Source organism: Pteropus vampyrus, unplaced genomic scaffold (assembly GCF_000151845.1).
Source record: "Pteropus vampyrus isolate Shadow unplaced genomic scaffold, Pvam_2.0 Scaffold202, whole genome shotgun sequence".
NCBI lineage: Eukaryota > Metazoa > Chordata > Mammalia > Chiroptera > Pteropodidae > Pteropus > Pteropus vampyrus.
The window spans coordinates 561,855-579,710 of NW_011888983.1; the positions used below are offsets into that span (position 1 = coordinate 561,855).

The 17,856-nt window shown below is 37.5% G+C and overlaps 1 protein-coding gene, 1 non-coding gene and 1 pseudogene across 2 annotated transcripts in view; 2 read left to right on the top strand and 1 right to left on the bottom strand.

The window, feature by feature from the left end:
* The first annotated feature begins 1,478 nt into the window (after positions 1–1,478).
* LOC111746837 lies at positions 1,479–1,597 on the top strand. The gene has a single exon (XR_002783273.1). It is a non-coding gene; the product is annotated as a 5S ribosomal RNA (ribosomal RNA).
* A 1,223-nt stretch (positions 1,598–2,820) lies between these two features.
* DDX21 (DExD-box helicase 21) overlaps positions 2,821–17,856 on the top strand; it is a 20,527-nt gene continuing 5,491 nt past the window's right edge. Inside the window, exons 1-13 of the mRNA XM_011372150.2 lie at positions 2,821–2,993; positions 4,887–5,336; positions 6,508–6,583; positions 7,293–7,471; positions 9,173–9,290; positions 10,230–10,415; positions 11,249–11,394; positions 12,108–12,257; positions 12,632–12,793; positions 14,100–14,219; positions 15,382–15,455; positions 16,560–16,719; positions 17,440–17,574. Coding sequence (XP_011370452.1) covers positions 2,910–2,993; positions 4,887–5,336; positions 6,508–6,583; positions 7,293–7,471; positions 9,173–9,290; positions 10,230–10,415; positions 11,249–11,394; positions 12,108–12,257; positions 12,632–12,793; positions 14,100–14,219; positions 15,382–15,455; positions 16,560–16,719; positions 17,440–17,574 — 2,040 coding nt within the window. The 5' untranslated portion in view covers positions 2,821–2,909. The remainder of the gene's footprint in view (positions 2,994–4,886; positions 5,337–6,507; positions 6,584–7,292; positions 7,472–9,172; positions 9,291–10,229; positions 10,416–11,248; positions 11,395–12,107; positions 12,258–12,631; positions 12,794–14,099; positions 14,220–15,381; positions 15,456–16,559; positions 16,720–17,439; positions 17,575–17,856) is intronic.
* LOC111746829 lies at positions 7,592–7,709 on the bottom strand (annotated as a pseudogene).

The window sequence follows — 17,856 nt, forward strand, 5'->3', positions numbered from 1 at the left end:
TTTCAGAGAAAAGAGTGGAAAAGATAAGCATGTAGATAAATACTAGCAGGATGGAGATGGATTTAAGGAGTCCAGTTGCTAAAAGCTGGCAACCCTGTTCAGGAAAGTGGGGCAGATACTAACAAGATTAAAGACTAGCCTTCCATATCTTCTGGAAGAAGAGGAAGGGCAAATTCCTCACCAAATTCTCAGCTTTGGGTGGCATTCAGCCACTCGCCTTTACTCTGCTTCTTCCTCATAGAGCCCAGCACCTTCATGGCACCACCTTTTGGCTATTCAGAGCTTCCAGTTTGGTACTCTGTGCCCTCGTATGGGTCACTTAACAGCCTTTTGACTTGAATCAATTGCCCTGATCTTCAGGGTTTTTTTTTTCTCTAATTACAGTCGATAGTATTTTATATTGGTTTCAGATGTCCTGATCATCAGTTTTTGAATTTGTAAATAATATATTTTGTTTCCTTCAGCATTAGACACTTAACAAATTCACATTTAGGTGTGAATGTCTGAGAGTCTCCTCTCGCACTGTTTTGTTTTATATATTTTGGGGTAGTGCTTAATAATAATTTTTAAAATCATTACTTTTTCATATTAGTAGTATATGTCCATTGTTGAAAATTTAAAAGAAATAGAGAAGCAAATAGAATTAAAACCACCCATAATTATATCACTCAGAGATAATTACTGCAAACACTTTGTTGTGTAAACTTCTGAATTCACTGTGTGTGAAACGAATTCTCCCAATTTTTTGAAAACATTACATATGTACATCAGAGGAAACTAGTCTGGCACAGTCACTATTCAAGCAGAGCTTCACATTTCCTATCGAATATTACTCATTTCTTCTATTTATTTTAGACTGATGACTAGATTCAATACAGTAATCTGGCTACCTCTGAGCCAAAAAAGGCTTTTTGCATGTTTCCTCTTAGAATTTTGGCTTTGCGCCTATGTGTAGGTATGTCACAGAAGAACTTTATAGGCTTTGACACAATTTTCCATTTAGTGGTGTTCTGGGCTTACTCAACATCTGTTGGTAATAAAAAATGTGCTTGTACTGTTTACAGCAGTATCATGCAGTTTTGTGGTTTATCAACTTGAGGCAGGGACTGGTACTTATATACTCCAAAGTCTACAGTACAATGCTGAAATCCCAGATGTGTAGCATTTTTAGTCAGTTGATTGACTGCACTCATGTTTGCTCCCTCTTTTATCACACCAGGATGATCGAATTGCTTGCCTGCCTGGGCACATAGCTAAAATTTATTTCAACGAGTTCCTTCTCCCATGCCCCACCCCACATTGCCATTTAAATGATCAGTCAACATTAAGTGATAGGCTATTTACTGTGTGCCAGGCACTGTCTGAAATCTTAAGGATACACAGATGGATAAATCAAGGCTACCAGCTCAAGGATATTATAGAGTACAAGTTAAAGCGTTGTATATTTACATAAATTTATCTGTTAGAAAATTGAGACTGTCTACGGCCATGCTACCCTGAACAAGCCTGATCCCGTCTGATCTTGGAAGCTAAGCAGGGTCAGGCCTGGTTAGTACTTGGATGGGAGACCACCTAGGAAGACCAGGTGCTGTAGGCATAAAAAAAATAAAAATAAATAAGGGATTGTAAGCTGACAATGTTCCTTGCAATCTGTGAGGTCAACCAACGGTTGCCTGACCTAAAAAAATAAAATTAAAAATTGAGACAAACATCAAATAATTGTGAAACACGAAAGTTTTCCTTTAAACTGTCATTAAAAATGCAGTAAAAACTAATCTTATGGAATACAGAAATAAAACTTCCAGCATTTTCCTTTGTCATAAAATGATCGCACTTTGAATTGTTTTTTTTAAACACTTGACACACCTGTTTTAATAATTCATTTATTGTGCTCCATGTGCCAGGCACTGCTAAACCCTTTTCATTCATTATCTTAATTTTCTCAGCCAATGAAGCAAGTTTTGTTATGCCCATTTCATGCAGGAGAAACTCAGGTTCAGACTAAGTAAGGTGTCCAAAATCACAGAGCAAATAGGGCAGGTTTTCAAAGCCAGGCATGATTTCAACCCATTTTTTAAAACGATTTTATGATGAATTGGCTCCTAATTCTTTGGACCACTAGTTCTTCAGAATAAGTTTAGCAACATCATAGATCGTTCAATGGACCACTTCATCTCAACCGCTTGAATTAGTATATTGTCCAAATTATGCAAGACTAAGAGCCCCTGTATTTTCTAAGAGAGATCTATGTAGTTTAGGGACCCCTTTTGGTCCCAGGGCCCGTAAAGTGCCTCTATATGCCTTCATAACAAGTGACATTCGTCTATTTCTCACCAGTCAATAAAGCTTGAAGACAAGGCTTGTATATGGTCTGTCACAGAATCCTAGCCCTGTATCTCACATACGGTGAATGCTTAGAGGATGTTTGTTGAGTGCATGAATGAATAACCAGACCCTACTGAATTTTAGTTCTAAACCAGGCTCGTGAATCTGGGCGCTTCCTTTCTGTGTCCTCAAAATGACCCATAACTGGAGCGATCTAAAGTGTTGAAGAGGCGCCACTCAAAAGCATACTACAAGTCTGTATTTATCCGGCAGGGACTAGCGAGAATCTGACTAGTGTTTAAACGAGAACACAAAGCCAGCCTTTGTGGTTCCTTCCATTTCTAGCATTCTGCAGGTACCTTTTAGTTCAGGCGCAGTAGGCAGTCAATTGACTGCCCGGGCAGTACCAGCAGCCGCTGCTTAGGGACTACCACCTGGGGCTTGGCTTCCCTGGGGCTTTCTGCTTCCGGGGGGAAAGGGCTTTGCTACAGGATGTGACGAAAGCTGGGTGGGCCAAAGGGTAGGCCGGTCTCTTCCTCTCCACGCGGTGGACGAGATCGGTCGCCTTACACAGCTTGTGCTGAATGATGCCGGGGAAACTCCTCAGTGACGTGAATTTGGAATCAGACACCGCCATGGGAAAAGTGGAGATACCGCGAAAAGAGAAGGTGCCACCAAGGGCCGAGGGGGCTAGGGCAAGGCAAGACCAGAAGCCGGGTCGCTGAGAGGAGCGGGGCAGCGGGGAACCGGAGAGAAGGGGTGCCCCGGCTGGGAGCGCGTGGGGCGCGGCGCTGACCCGGCTCGTCCGGAGACCCGCGTGAGTCTCGGTCAGGGGCCGTCCAGGAGTGGTGTTCTCCGTGGGCTTTGAGCGCGTCGGCGAGCTCCGGGAGCTCGGACAGATCGGAACTGGAGGGCCCGGCGTCTCACGTGGTACCCGAGTCTGGGCGCCCACGACCGGGTGTGCAGAGTTGGACGTCCGCGATTAGGCCCCACGTTTTGGCTCAGGCTCAGACCTCACTCTTGCGAGTGAGCGCGTGGAGGGAGTTGTAAGTCAAGGTCGGGACTAACGCTTTTAGACTAGACTAGAGAGACTTAACTCACCTGTACACGTGGGCCATGTCAGCAGTGACATTCTCTTTATCATGTTAAGGGAAGTACAGTTTGTTTTCCGGTAAGCAACCCTTAGAAGATGAAGTAGTTAAGTTCTTAAGGTTTATTGACCAGATTACCCGTGGAAATGTAAAGCTGTGTTTTGCTAACTGTACACCATATTTTTGAGATGATAGGCCAACATCGCCATAGTCTTAAGTTACCTTTTTGCTGTCTGCCCTCTTGCTTTTGCTTCTTTAGATAGTGATTTAACTGTGACTGAGTCTGTTCTGAGATAAAGTGGAAACACAGATTGTCCCTGAACTTGTGTTGTATATATAGAATTTTCTTTCCTTGCTGTTTCTGGGTCTTTTTTATGGGAAGCTTGTACAACAGAAATGTTCTGGCGTTTTAGGAAGCTAAGGGAGCACAAACTTGTCTTTGCAGGTGGAGAGAAAGTGGTCCTGCTTTATCTGCTCTTCAGCAGTAAACAGTGTTCAATTGAGGATACTCAGATTAGGAGGTCATGACCAAACTCCCTTATGTTCCACCACTGGATTGGGAAAGCCACCCCTTCTGGTGAAACCAGGGGATGGAAGAACTGAAGTCTGGGAGGCTGGGGGGTGGGGGGTGGGGGGAGGTAGGGGTGTGTGTGTGTGTGTGTGTGATGTGGGATAGATTACCCCTCCCCTACTCCATGTTTTGAGAGCAGAAGCCAGGCTTGACGTTTTAGGGAGATAGATTTCAGCTCCATGGAATAGTGTAATTAAGTTTTCAATAACATGAAAAGTTGGACTGGGTCAGACATTTCAAGTAGGAGCCATAATCTGGTTTGGTTTTAAGGTTTCACTCATTCCATTTCCTTGTAACTTGTGCACTTTTTTTTCTTAAGAACCTCTTTTTTTTATACATAGGGTGATAGATTATGGGTTTTTATAGCTTTTGGTTCATAAAATGTCTCTGTAAATTCATCTGCCTTTGTGAGATAGGCAAGGTAGATGTTACGAATCCTTGTTTTACCTGTACAGGAATTCTAGCAAAGAGTCTGCTTTAAAATCATCCATCCATGGACGTATGTGGCCTTTTTTACTCTATCATAATTAAACTATTTGATCACTTGCTGTTGTGTATTTCGTTTAGAGCTGTTGGAGCATCCCTTGAGCCACTCCAAATCCCTTGTGAAATTTTGATTTTAAAACTTGTTTGACATGCATTGAATAAGTTACCAAGAGACATTCACGTCCAAGCTAATGAAATTATTCATGTATATTTATCTCCATATAGCTAAAACATACTACTAAAAGGCGTATTGTTGATTTTTGCCTCATTGCTAGGTGAAAGTACAAATGTTGGAAAATACCCCTAAATTGTGTTCTTCATAATTATATGATCTTGCAATAATCTAGAATTAATCTGTTATACAAATATATCAGATGCTTTGTTCAGTGTTTATATTTTCTTTGATTATTTAGAAAGTTAAAAAAGAGAAGCCAAAATCTGGTAAGACTGAAGAGGCAGCAGAAGAAAAGCAAGAAGTTGTTTCCCCCAAAGCTAAAAAAGTTAAAAAGAAAGCAGAACCTTCTGAAGTTGACGTGAATTCTCCTACATCCAAAAAGTCAAAAAAGAAAGAGGAGACATCTCAAAATGACATTATTTCTCCTAAAACCAAAAGTGTAAAAAAACCAAAGGAGCCCATTGAAAAGAAAGTTGTTTCTCCTAAAACCAAAAAAGCAGTAAAAAATGAGGAGCTTTCTGAAGAAGAAATAGGTGCTCCTAAACCCAAAAAGATGAAGAAAGAAAAGGAAATGAATGGAGAAATTGGAGAGAAGAGCCCCAAACTGAAGAATGGATTCTCTCATTCTGGACCTGACTCTAACTCCAACGAAATTGCCAGTGAAGACAGTAACAGTGAGTTAGAGCAGGTAAAGTTGCATTTAAATATGTGGAATGTATCTTCTGTTGTTTCAGATAAATAAGTAGGTAATTGCTACATATTATTTAATAATGGAAGGGCGGGCCCCCTCAGAATGCCTCCTTTGCAAGTAAATAGATTTGTTTAAATATGGTAAAAATCTCTCCACACACTTGCTCAGCTTATTTGAAAGTGAGAAATCAACAGGGGGGATATAGTCGTGCTTAACGGCCTTAGCTTCTCTCCTGGGGGGTTTCACCAAATAAACCAGGATTAAATGGAACTACTGAAAAGTTATCTATTTGCTAGATTGCATAAATCTCTTTGCTTTGGCCATTAACTAACTTAAGTTGAACCAGACGATTAAAGGTCTGTGCATTTGGAAGATAGTTCTGTTACTGTTCAGAAACATCAAAGAAAAATCCTAATTCTAATAAATAATTTTGTGTTTGATGTAGGTCGTGATCACCTTTTAAAAACTAATGTGGTCTAGAAAATTTAGGAAATATGGAAATTTATCAAAAAGCTCCTTAGAATTTCTGCATTCAGTAATTCAGTAAATGTTAAACACTTCAGGTATTGAAGTAACCTGTTGAATTTTATTTTCTTAACAGTAGTTTTTACATACGAACCTCTTTTATTTAATCAGATTAGGATTGTACTATATATGCAATCTTGTTTTCTGCATTTTCCACTTTTATGTATGTATTTCCCTCACTTTCATTAAATATTTAATGTTATGTGTATTAAATAAAAATATTAATCTTTTTAATGGTTACATAAACCATCATATAAATGTTTAGAAATCCACATAAGTATTCCTGTTGGGCACTCAGATTTTTTTATCAATAATGCCACTGTGACCACTGTCATAAATGTTCTTATTTTCTATGAACGTATATGAGAAGTTGCTGTGGGAAAGGGCTGAGACTGAGTCTGCCATACATAATATATGTGCAATATATTTTTGCTACAGATTTTTCTTTTGTTAAGGTTTTATGGCTTATTACGATATATTTCCTTTTCACATCTTGATTTACCTACCACAAGGTACTTGTGTCTTTTTGGTTGATTGAGAAGAGATGTTTTAAAATAGGTTCTTCTGTTTCTCAAAAGGCTCTCTCTATTAACCTGCAGGAGTAAAGTTAACTGATTTCTTTTTGTGGCGCTTTACTTGATAGGAAATACCTGTGGAACAAAAAGAAGGCGCTTTCTCCAATTTCCCCATATCTGAAGGGACTATTAAACTTCTCAAAGGTAATATTCTTGGAAATATTGTATAATTTAGAACATATTGTTTGGAAGCACTCCACTGTTTTGTTGAGATGAACTAGGACATGTTTTTATTGGTCACAATACATGTGACCAAATAATTGAAGTAGTTCTGTATATTAAGTATAGGACTATAGCGGTGGTCTTTGTTGCCTCTTAAACAGGTGATTAAAATTTATTCAATACAATATGTATATTCAGAAGTATATTGATTGATAGTGCTGCTGGAGTTAAATAGTTGATGTCATGTTAGTATTTTCTTTTTTATCCTCTTCTACTTCTTGAGCCATCTCTAGGTCAATGATACCATTCTGGCTTAGAGCTCATGTTAGCAGTGTGCCTGTGAACGAGCTAGGTAGTCACAAATGCTCAACTAGGTGTTTTCTAAACAAGTACGGCACAGTCTAGACTGCAAAGCACTTGATTTTCAGGCTTATGCTGACCTATGGATAAGATTTCATGACAAGTGACTTAATCTCTTAAAATAATAAATAATTCAGTGCTTTGAAGTTTATCGAATTTTTCAGTCAAGCAGATTTTTCACTCCCAGAATATACTTGAGCGTGACTTTGTAGATGTTGAATTCTATCAGAAGGTAGAATTCCTTAATTCTGTAGGATCAGAAGCATGGGTCCTCCAGTATGGCTGGTATTTTAAGAACTGCAGTGTCAAATAATGGTCAATTTGTTTACAGCCCGTGGGGTGACCTTCCTGTTTCCTATACAAGCAAAGACATTTCACCATGTCTATAGTGGAAAAGATTTAATTGCACAGGCACGGACAGGAACTGGGAAGACTTTCTCCTTTGCCATCCCTTTGATTGAGAAACTTCTGGGAGAACTGCAAGACCGAAAGAGAGGCCGTGCCCCTCAGGTAACTAGCTTTATTTTTATTTATTTGTTTGTTTGTTTATTTGGGGAGGCAACCCTTGATTGACCTCACAGATTGCAAGGACCTTGTCAGTTTACAACCCCTTATTTTTTAAATTTTTTACGCCTATAGCACTGGTCTTCCTAGGTGGTCTCTCATCCAATTACTAAACAGGCCCAACCCTGCTTAGCTTCCGAGATCAGATGGGATCGGGCTTGTTCAGGGTGGCATGTCCATAGACAGGTAACTAGCTTTAACAGGGACCTCAGGGGTTCTAAATGCCCATGGGCAAAAACATCTCTTGGGCATGTTTACGAACCCTATTTTTTATTGGGTTTTCTTTAAGTTAAAGCCTTTTTGGGGTATTTACAGCACATCTTTATCTGCAAGTAGACCATGGTAGTTTTTTTCTTTTTTTTCTTTTAAGTAATAGATGACATTGTTTAACCAGGGTAATTCTTTTAAGAGTATCAGCCATAAATCCTATATATTTAAGTATTGTAATCTGTCCTATGGTTGTGATCACCTGTATTATTAATGCTCATCATATTCTTTTCAAACTATTAGATGTTCTTGGGGCTCGCAGATTTGGTCAAGTGTCTGATCATATTTGCTTAAGATTGAGAAAGCATTTTTAATAGAGATGCATGAATAGGAGGGGCACTCAGGCAAAGAGGCCAAGCCCCCTACATCACTGAAATGCCTGTGTTATCACCTTGGCCGGGGGTTCTTGCACCTGTATTTCTGGCCCCACCTCACTTGTTTACTGGCCTTCCATGTCCATTCTCCCTCCTCATTTATTTATTTGTTTACTGCTATTAACAAATACAGTAGTAAACAAATGAATTATTGTAGCATCTAGAATACCACCTGGCACATAGTAGATATTTAGTAAATATCTGTAGGATGAATATATTAGGTCATTGTTCTTAACTCATATTTGCATCTTGCTGTTACCCTGCTTGAGTATCTGTACTGGTTTTGTGTTGTATGTCTCATTGGATCAAACTGAGACTGCTCAAGGATTTAAAGCCCCTCACCATGTTGGCCCTGCCTTACTACTCTGACTTCCATTTTGCTTCACATTCACTGTGGTGTAGAGGTTTGTACCATAGGTTTTAGAGCCCGACTGCCTGAATGTATATTCAGGCTCTTCTTCTTAGTCTTCTGGTTTTAGAAATCTATTGTGTGTTATTGTAGGTGTTACAATGCAATTGTTTTTTTGTTTTGTTTTGTTTTTTGGTATTATAGTACAATTGTATGATACAATTGTAGGTATTGTAGGTGAATAACTTGTAAGAATTAAATGAGAATAATGCATATTAAGCATTTAGTAGAGCCTGAGACAGTAAAAGCTCTGATATTAGCTGATGTTAATATCAGTAGTAGTATTCCTTGCTCAAGTTGTTCCTTTCCTGGAATGCTGTTCTTTAAGTACTAGCAGTTCCACGAAATTTTCCCAGTTCCTTCAGCCTGCTCTGTGCAGCTCTCCTATAGCACCTACATTTGGGCACATAACTTTTCTTCTGATTAGTAGGATCGCAAGCTTTTCTTCTGAGTAGGTTTGTCAGGAACCATATTTTATTTATGATCCTTCCACACACAGCACATTGCAAAGCACATAATAGATATTTTGATAATGCTTGTTAGAGTGAGTTGAATCATGTAATGCTTTAAATTTAATTATTAGTTTTTCCTTTTCAGGTACTGGTTCTTGCACCTACAAGGGAGTTAGCAAATCAAGTAAGCAAAGATTTCAGCGACATCACAAAAAAATTGGCAGTGGCTTGTTTTTATGGTGGAACTCCCTATGGAGGTCAAAGTAAGTAAATCCAAAAGTGAAGGAAGGAAATTACCATTCATTGTTGGATGTCCTGGTTGGTTATCTTCTGACCTTGATATCCAGCTTTACCTGGTCTAGTTCTCTGGTGTTTTCTTTTGTTATTATTACTTAAAGATGGTCAAGAACATGGTCCTGCTTGATGATGTATTAGATCCTACGTACCATTCTTAGGACATTTGTCTTATCTGTGTTCATCTAAAGACTGTAAAGATATCTTACTGAACCCAAGAGGACAGAGTCCATTTGGGCCGTTAGACTAGAAAGTCAGAATTCAGGTTACTCTTTTTATCTGTCAAGGACCTTGGGTCTCTGCCTCCTCTTGCATTCTTGTTTCTTTCTTACTACAGGCAGGCTTTCTTTTCTCTGGGCCCAAGGGCTAAATGTTGCAGCCTCTGCTGTAGTATTCCATTAGTTCCCAGTTCAAGACCTTGAAGCTCTATTACGTAGAGCAGATACATAATTCAGCAAAGGATTCAAGGCATTAAAAAATTCTTAGCCTTGCACACAAGGCTTATGATTATATTTGCCCTTCTATCTTGTTTCCTTCCCCTAAACCTTACCTTATAGAAAGTTCCTATTTGTTTAAGATTCTTATTCTCACTTTGTGAAATCTTGACACTTTTCCACCAACCAAAGAAGCCATTTCTTTCCTGGTCCTGCCATACCCCACTGGTGCATTTTTCTGTTATGTCACATAACACAATGGACTGTCACTTCATACATGTTTTTTCCACTAGATTAAGGAGTGCTTTGAGTATCTTTATCTTCATAAATACTTAATATACTTAGCATATTACCTTGTACTTGTAGTTAATAAATATAATAAATAATTTAGAATAAAAATATATGTAGCTGATACTCCAGACTAATAAAAGGACTTAAACACCCAGTGTATCTTATCATTGATGTTTTTTCTAGTCGAACGCATGCGGAATGGGATTGACATCTTGGTTGGGACACCAGGCCGTATCAAAGACCATCTGCAGAATGGCAAGCTGGATCTCACCAAACTTAAACATGTTGTCCTGGATGAAGTTGACCAGATGTTGGATATGGGGTTTGCTGATCAAGTGGAAGAGATTTTAAGTGTGGCATACAAGAAAGGTAAACTCCAAGCTCAAGGAACCAATAAAAGGGAGAGCAGAGGAAGCGTAGTGATTAAGTAGTCTAAGGCTTAAATGAAGGCTTGGGAAATTGGAGGTGACTTATTTTATTCAGGAAAACTTAAATTTTTTAAAAAAATAATAATTTATCACATAGTTACAATGGGAAATTTGGGAAAGTAAAGGGAAAATTTCATATTTACCAGTGTGGTAAGCTTTGCTTTTGGTATGTTTCTTCCTGACTTTGTGCTATTTGTGTGTGTATGTGTTTTAATTATAACCATACTGTACATATAACAATTTGGCATAATAGTCCATGAAGTGGTTGTACCATGATTTAATTTCATCTACCTGTTTTAATTTTAATAAATAATTCTGCATTCAGACATTTTTGTGCAGGTAGCTTCCTTTCACACCACAATATTTAGAATTAGTTCCTTAGGATAGATTTTCAGAAGCGAAATTACTTCTAGAAATTACTTCTACCAGCTTATACTGCCACTCGAAAAGTATGAAAATGCAATGAATTGGTGTTTTCTAGTTGGTAGGTCTTGTTATAACGGACAAGTTTCCCTTGTGGTTCGTAAAGGCCACTGGTCAGAAAGCAAAATAAGTTTAAAGTGCTTTTGCTGTTGCAAGGATCCTTTACATAAATTATTTAGGTAGCATTTCTTTGCCTGTTGGGAATTTCCGTGTCTTTCATTTTTGTGTTCTCAATGCCTGGATCGGCCTGGTGGTTGCTGTGGAATGTTAATGGACCCTAAAAGAATTGAGTGAGGTGGAATACTATGTAGGCTTGTTTGGGTTATTCATACTGATTTTTTTCCTCCAAAGATTCAGAAGATAATCCCCAAACATTGCTTTTTTCTGCAACTTGTCCTCATTGGGTTTTTAATGTTGCTAAGAAGTACATGAAGTCTACATATGAACAGGTGGACTTAATTGGTAAAAAGACTCAGAAAACAGCAATAACTGTGGAGGTAAATGATTCACTTAGTTTCTGGAATTAGTAATAAATTGTATATCATTTTTTTCCCTGTGATTGTTTTAAGTCTGACAAGTTACAAACTCTTTTTCCAGATAAATAATAAATCCATGTGAAAAGCTAAGTAAAGACAAATTTCTTTCTGAGTTGTATGTGTTATTTGCGTTTTCCAAATTTCATCATCTGGCAGCCTGATTTCAGAAGTTTTTTGGAACCTAATCTGAATGAGCTAAACAATAAGAAATTACAGCTAGAATTCAAACTCTAGAGGTCAGCAGAAAAATCTAGTGCTCGTGTTGAAGCTGTTTTTCATCTTAGGGTCCTGTACCTAGGTGAATCGTTTCACCCAAGGAATAGACATGTACAGTAACTGACTACTGATTGCATTTTTTAAGTGGATGAGAGGACAAAACATACAGAAACTTTTCTTTTGTCAGTTATTTGGTCTCCTGTAGGAATGTGAATGGTATTTCTTTTCCTACATTTTCCTGATGAGGTCAGAAAATAGATAAAGAAGCTAGATGCTCTTTGGAGAAAGGGGAAAGGCTCTCTGCTTTAATGATTTAGTTTTTTTCTCCAAATGATAATGGTATCATCTGCTCTAGTCAGGCTTAAACAGTTGCTTCTAGTACCATTAGTGTTGAGCAGGTGGTTTCAGGTTCCAGCTAGGTTTTACTAATTTGATCTTTTTTTTCACTCTCTTATAAGCATCTGGCTATCAAGTGCCACTGGACTCAAAGAGCAGCAGTTATTGGGGATGTGATCCGAGTGTATAGTGGTTTTCATGGGCGCACTATCATCTTCTGTGAAACAAAGAAAGAAGCCCAGGAGCTGTCACAGAATGTGTCCATAAAGCAGGTTGGTCCTTCCTCACCCTTTCTTTTAAGGAGGCATCTTTTAATTAATAGAGTATACATGTAAGAGCTCACCTAATCTGTCATTCTCATCTCAGAGATGAGGAAAAGGTGGTTCAAACCCCCAAGATTATACCAACAAAGTAGATTTGATCACTCTTATCTGGTGTTTTTACCTTGTATATGTAATTGGGTACGGTTGATTTAATGACCAAGGATTGGAAATAGTCTTGAGGTTTGTCCATGTAAAGCAGCGCATGTTTTCTCCTTTATATTATTTTCAACAGAAGTATCACCAAAATATGAATGTCTTTTACAGGTAAAAAGTACCTATAATGTTGGATCTGGTATTCTTAGGCCAGTTTGTTTCTTTGGCAGGATGCCCAGTCATTACACGGAGATATTCCACAGAAGCAAAGGGAAATCACACTGAAAGGTTTTAGAAATGGTGATTTTGGAGTATTGGTTGCAACCAATGTTGCTGCACGTGGGTTAGACATCCCTGAGGTTGATCTGGTTATACAGAGTTCTCCACCAAAGGTAAGACTTTTTTGTTGTTGTTGTGTCTTCGGGCACTAAAATAAAATGGAACTTGTATCATTTACTTTCATGTGATTAGTAATATTCTCTCATAAGTGCTAGGATGCTAAGGATGATTTTAAAATTTATTGCGATGCCCTCCCTTCAGAACTGACAGTTGAGTGCAAGTGTGGTCGGTGCCTAGAGATTGGGAAGATAATTTCTGATTAGAGGGAGTCCTGGAAGGCTTCATGGAAGTAGTGCAGTTTTGAACTGGACTTTGAACATGTGTAAGACTTAGATGGAGTGGGGCTAGAATAGATAAACTCATGAACTAGAGGATAGAGAAGGGAGAAAAGGCCTGTAGTTAATAGCCTCCATGGTTAAAACTGCTTGGGTGTGTGGGAGATGAGAACCTCTCAGGGAGGGTTCTAAAGCATAGTTTATGTGGTGTGGACAGTACTTCACATAAATTTAAAAAAGCCTGTTTTAAGTGTGAAGACCCTATAACTTACCCCCAAACCGTCACATTTCTCAGGATTAAAGGTTTACAGTGTTGGAAAAAATAACTCTGATAACTGTGAAGTCTTCAGTTTTTTTTAAAGGAAGTCCCATGTGTGTGGCATGGACATTGTTTAAATGAGCCTGCACCTGTACTGCCCAGTATGATAGCCACAGCCACATGTAGCTGTTAAGTACTTGAAATGCACCTGATCTGAATTGACATATGCTATAAGTATAAAATATACATTGGATTGTTTTTATTTTAACTTTTATTATGCACAATGGATTTTGAAGACATGAATAAAGAATGTAAAGATATCTCATTTGATTACTTGTTTTATATAGATACCATATTGAAATAATAAAACTTTTGGGTGTATTAAATATACCCAAAATAAAATAATTATAAATTATTTTATATATTTTTATTTTATATGAATATATTTTGTATATTTAAATATTTTATTTTATAAAATAATTTATAATTATTTAAATAAAATAAATTTTATTTACTTTATTTTATAAAATAAAATAATTATAAATTAATTTAACTTTTTAGTGCGTTTACTAGAAAATTAAAGATTGAAATTACATATTATGGTTCTGTTGAACAGCACTATGTTTTTTGCAGATTTGTCCACAGGATAGAGGCCATTGTTCTAAAGGTTTTTAAAAATTGTCACAGTTCTTTACATTGAAATGCTAAGGAACTTCCCTATACTTCCTCGCATATATAACCACCACACTTGCCTCTATGAAGACTGCTCAAGTCTTTGTCTCTTTTTTGTTCATTGTCACTCACCCATATATTTTACTTCAATAGGATGTGGAGTCCTACATTCATCGTTCTGGGCGAACGGGTAGAGCTGGAAGGACAGGGATTTGCATCTGCTTTTATCAGCACAAGGAAGAATATCAGTTAGCACAAGTGGAGCAAAAAGCGGTAAAACTATTTTCTTAGCTTTACTTAGCAACTGTTGAGTTATAAAGTCCGCGTTTGGTTTCTTTATTCAATTTTTTTACTAACTTTAAATTATTTTTATTTCCATCATGTGGCCATGACTGTGAAAGCTTATTAGATACATATTTTATATTTTGTTCTGTGATATAAAACACATTTTGAAATAACTTTGCATTTGAAAGCAGTGGTTTTGTTTTCATGTATACAGTTATAAGGAGTGTTTTTATGTTTGAAAGGCAGTTTTCAGACAATGATAACATGAACACACCAAAAATATTTAAACATAGAGTAAGGGGTTATAGGAATTGCTTGAAAACCAAAAGAATGAGAATATGTGAAAAGGATAAATTTTAAAGTGGGAGGGAAGAGACTAATTTTCCTTACAGAATTCTTCTGTAATGAAATTCTTAAGCAGCTACTTCCTCCTCCAGAAGGTGGAGCTTAATCTCCCTCTTTCTCTTTGAGTGGACTGCACTTAGTGATTTGCTTACAAAGAATAGAATAGGAATGTGGGGGTTGGGGGGAGTGCAGAAAGCAGGCAGACACTATACTACCTGGCCAGGTAATCATGGTTGACTTCAGTGATAAGCATGTACCCCTGTTAAGATGTGATAAGATGGCATTGACCTCTGCTCTTCTTCCTCCAAACCCATAGCTCCAGTCTAAGCATGTGAAAAATATTAAACAGCCTCAAATTGAGAGATAGTCTACAAAATATCTGACCGGTACTCGTTAAAACTGTCCAGATCATGAAAAACAAAGAATGACAAACTGCTACAGATCAGAGGAAACTAGGAAGACATGATGACTAGTTGTAATGTAGTATCTTGGACTGGGTATTGGAACGGAAAAAGGATTTTAGTAGGAAAACTAGTGAAATTCGAATGAACTCTAGGGTTCAGTTCATAGTAATGTAGGAATATGGGTTTCTTAGTTGGGACAAATGTACCATGGTAATAACAATAAGAAAACTCGGTACATGGTACATAGAAACTCTCTGTAAATCTAAAACCATTCTCAAATATAAAGTTTATCTTATAAATATGTAATAAATGTTTGGTAAATATAAAAAATTAAAGGACTACTAATCTCAATGGAAACAATGGCCACGTTGTACATTAAATTATGGTTCATTTTCTTGTAGGGAATTAAATTTAAACGAATAGGTGTTCCTTCTGCAACAGAAATAATAAAAGCTTCCAGCAAAGATGCCATCAGGTGTGTTCTCTACTGCTGCTATGGTCTGTTTTAGTGCTTGTTCTGTTAATTGCATGTCTTTGTGTAGTAATGAGATTTGGCCTTTTAAATTTTATTTTCTTTATTATTAATAATTTATAACCCACTTGTTATAAAAGCACTCAGACTGTGCTGAAGTAAAGTTATACAAAGTAAAAATCCTCATTTCTACTCATGCCTGCTCACCAGAGGAAACCACTAATAATAGTTTGGTTTGTCTTGGGCAGTTTAAGGAACTGTATCTTAGATACAGTGTAGGTGCTTCCCATCTGGAGATTGATTAGATGGGATCACAGATTATATTCTAAATCTTCATTAATACAGTTCCCCACCTGGGAAAAATGAGAGTTGCTTTTTTTAAGTTATAGTAAATATCTAGATTTTGAGGATTACATCAACTAACAGTGTTTGTCATTGGAGGTGCTACTGGCATTGGGGGCAAGAAAATCTTTTATTGTATGGGATTGTCTTCACAAATTGAAGGATATTTAGCTGTTAAGCATGCCTGGCTGTGCAATATGTATCCCTAGGGGTGAGTGGGGTTGGCATTATGAAAAACAAAAAGGCCCTGTTCTCCAAATGTCCCCGGCTTAGAACCAGAGACTGAACATCATTTTTAAAGTTCTTTCCACAGTTATCGTAAATATGTGACATGCTTATTTTAAAAAAATAGGAGGGATTCACCATCAAAAGAAATGCTGGGTATTAATTAGCATATTAATAGCTTGGGAAAGTTCTGCAAATGAAAAGAATTTAATTCCATATTGACGTACATTTTAAAATTGTTTACACTCTTTTTCTGTAACACCGTGATAAACATCTTAATATCTGTCTTATTTCCTTAGGATAAAATTTTTTTTTGCTGGGGGGAGGATTGGTGGTCAATTAGAATTAGAGTCAATCAAAGGAATAGATTTATTACTACAGAAGTGTGACTGTATACATTGCATCAAAATGATGCATTAGGCATATGAAAGATGTGGTTTGAAAGTTATTGATTTATCTTGAGATGCTGTTTTCTTGAGAATGGAATCTGTCCACTTCTGCTATCCTTTCTCTTGACAAATATACTCTCAATCAAACTAGGCTTTTGGATTCTGTGCCTCCCACTGCCATTAGTCACTTTAAGCAGTCAGCTGAGAAGCTGATAGAGGAGAAGGGCGCTGTGGAAGCCCTGGCAGCAGCGCTGGCCCACATTTCAGGTGCCACATCAGTAGACCAGCGCTCTTTGATCAACTCAGATGCGGTGAGTCCCTGTCAAATTTCTGATGCTTTGTAATTCGGAGTTTGAGCAGGATTTGAAAATATTTCATTTAAACTTCCCAGTTGTTTTAACTTTTGCATTAAGGTAGATGTAAACAAACCATAGAGACTGAAAGATTAGCGGTTTCCAGTGTCCCAGTGAAGTGGGGGAATGGTAGTGACTGCTAACGGAATGTTCTAGAATTTTAGATAGTGGTAATGGTTGTAAGTTTTGTGAACATACTAAAAACTCTTGAATTGTACACTTTAAAATAGTGAATTCTATGGTATGTGAATTATATCAATTTTTTGAAATTTTAAAATATATATGCACACAAATGTATATATCCAAAAATTCCTAGAAACTTTAGAAGGTATAAACTTTTTTTATTTTTTTTTAATTCGAGATAATCGTAGGTTCACATGTAGTTGTAAGAAATAATATAGATTCTTTGTGCACTTTGCCCGGTTTCCCCCAATGGTAATATTTTGCAAAACTATAATGTCACAACTGGTTATTTCTATGGCACAATCCACCAATTGGCACAGTCCACCAGACTTATTCGGCGTTCCCCAGTTTTACTCGTTCTAATTTGTGTGGTTGGTGGGGAGGTATATCCTTTTAGAAAGAAATTTTCCAGAAATATTTTAGAAACTTGAGAGCAGTTGTTTATAAGTTAGGCTTGTTTTCAAGACTTTAATTTTGTTCTCCTTTCATCCATAGGGCTTTGTGACCATGATCTTACAGTGCTCAATTGAAATGCCAAACATTAGTTATGCTTGGAAAGAACTTAAAGAGCAACTGGGTGAGGATATTGATTCCAAAGTGAAGGGAATGGTCTTTCTCAAAGGAAAGCAGGTAAGGAAGGCTGGGGCTTCTATTGTGACCTCACTTTTGGTTCAGTAGCTTTATGCTGTCAGTAAACACTGTATGGTGGCTTCTCCCTAATCTATGAGGATGCTGCATCTTTTCACTCTATACAGTCTTCTCTGGGCAGTGTCATCCGTGACCCACAGTTGCTGCTTAGTCACTGACAACTACCTTATGTGTTATCTCTAGCCAGAACCATGTGCTAGACTGGAAGATCCAGCTGCTTCTCTGACATCTCCATCAAATGGGGTTTATTAAGTAGCTTAAAAC